This window comes from Triticum dicoccoides, chromosome 1B, assembly GCF_002162155.2.
Source record: "Triticum dicoccoides isolate Atlit2015 ecotype Zavitan chromosome 1B, WEW_v2.0, whole genome shotgun sequence".
Classification (NCBI taxonomy): domain Eukaryota; kingdom Viridiplantae; phylum Streptophyta; class Magnoliopsida; order Poales; family Poaceae; genus Triticum; species Triticum dicoccoides.
Genome location: NC_041381.1, coordinates 4,117,689 through 4,119,796, shown reverse-complemented (window position 1 = coordinate 4,119,796; position 2,108 = coordinate 4,117,689). Strand labels below are relative to the sequence as shown.

At 43.3% G+C, this 2,108-nt stretch overlaps 1 protein-coding gene across 1 annotated transcript; it reads right to left on the bottom strand.

The window, feature by feature from the left end:
* Window positions 1-717: 717 nt before the first annotated feature.
* On the bottom strand, window positions 718-1,752 carry LOC119349930 (epimerase family protein SDR39U1 homolog, chloroplastic-like). Its single transcript, XM_037618021.1, has 3 exons — window positions 1,736-1,752; window positions 1,377-1,486; window positions 718-1,139 (listed from the first exon to the last, which is right to left on the bottom strand). Exons 1-3 carry the CDS (start codon window positions 1,750-1,752, stop codon window positions 733-735), a joined length of 534 nt encoding a protein of 177 aa, XP_037473918.1. The 3' UTR covers window positions 718-732.
* Between the last annotated feature and the right edge of the window lie 356 nt (window positions 1,753-2,108).

Genomic DNA, 2,108 nt, shown 5'->3' with positions numbered 1-2,108 from the left:
TAAACTAGACATTGAAATATACAACTTAATTCGTTTGTACGGGAGCTATCTAATGCAGTTGCAGGAGCAGGAGAGTTGTCCATAGAAGAGGAATAACCAGAGCTGAGGCGCTGCCCAGGAAACGATCCTGGCGTCTTGGCTCTCTTTGTCTGAAGATCTTCCGACGAGGATCAGCTGGTTTCATCCGGCATCTCTACTTCTGACTCCATGAGGCGTGTGTTCACGCTCTGCTTGCTCCAGTTACTAGTTGCTCGTCTTCAACAGCAAGACCCTGCAAAAGCGTTGCCTGGTGAAATAAGAACTGATACCTTGTAATAGTGTGCCTTTTTTTCAAGTTTCAACGGCCGGCAGCTCTTCATCAGCACACCCTGATGGATGGAGTGTCATTGACCACAAACGGCAACATTAAATGAGTTTCCTGGAGATTCTGAAACCTTGTTACATGATTGGCTTCTCAAGCTTATTTTGGTTGATTTATAAACATTCCCATACAAGTCCCTTCATTTCAGTCCATTCACTAGCCTGAGCAAAATCAGGCCACAAGTTATCAAAAGGCCTGCACTAGTGTACGTATTAATCAGATTGACAAAATGTGGTCTGGCATGGCAGTCTTCTGCTAGTGTGAATCTGTTTATATTCTAGCTTCTGCAGCGACAGTTACTGCATGCAGTTTCTGTCGACTAGCACAAAGACCAAGACAAGGTGACAAACAGTGGTCTGGTGACGAACATGCTAGTGTGAATCAGACCATGGCAGTCTTCTTCTAGATGAGATCCACCAGGTCGTCCAAATGAATCCAACAGAACCTATATATATGTACATCACATTCACATCACATTGTTGTGACATATATATAGCAAAGAAGAAGAAGAAGAAGAAGAAGAAGAAGAAGAAGAAAAAGTGCAGAGACCATTGTGTTCCTGTGCCGAGCATCCCGCCGGCAAACATCATGAAGAAGGGGATCATCTTGGCCACAGCGCCGCCGTCCTTGCCGAGGACGACTCCGATCCGAATGAGCACCAGCCGGACGTGCTCCTGCTTCACTTGCCGTGCCCGGCCCTCCCATTCTCGGCATACATGTGCCAGGTAGTCATTGCCTGATGGGCTGGATTCATCGAAGCTGTCCGTCTCGCTGGTGCCTGCAATTGCAATTCTTCTTTTTTATTTTTTTTGGTTAAAAAAAAGAAAGATTGATTGTGCTTGCTTGCTTGCTTGCTTCATCAAATCAAATCAAATCAATTTATTAAGGATTCTTCTATTCTTGTTGTGGTTAAAAAAATTGACTGATTGATTAAGCTGCTTGCTTGATCAAACCTAATCAAATCAAATCAAATCAAATCAATTTAAGAAGAAGAAGAAGAAAAAAGAGTAGGTACCGTAGTAGCCGACGGCTGTTGCACTAACGAAAACAGAGGGACCATTGCCATTGCCATTGCCATTGCCATTGCTGCTGGCACTAGTGCTAGTATTGATTGTGATCCACAACCTAGGTTCAGTTTAATCCCATCCATCAAATTCAGTTCAATTGTTTATTCAGATGCATCCAAATTAGTACTCCCTCCGTTCAAATACTTGTCTTTCTAGAGATTTCAACAAGTGACTACATACGGCGCAAAATGAGTGAATCTACACTTTAAAATATGTCTATATGCATCCGTATGTTGAATCCATTTGAAATGCCTAGAAAGACAAGTATTTGGGAACAGAGGGAGTAGGTGATTAAAAACGAGAGGACAGACTAAATTCAAGCATGCAGATATATGATGAAGTAGAGTAGAGTAGCTACCTTTGAGGTGACACTGACTCGGCTCTGCAGAATTTCCCTCTTAACCTGGATGCAGATATATGATGAGGTCGTGTCCATCAACTAGCTAATGCATGGGTCAAGTGAATTTGAAGACAAGACTAGAAGTAGGTAGATTGTTAGCACTAGTACCAACCTCTGGTGACCACCTGGTGCTGATGGGCATTCCTGCGAGGTTGACAACACCAGTTGAGTCCCTGATGCATCGACAAGGTATTGTGTTGGCAATTCTGAAGAGACGAGCCCAACAGTAAATCATATCTTCCTATGGTCAGATGTGTAGTTACCTTTCCATGCCACCCAT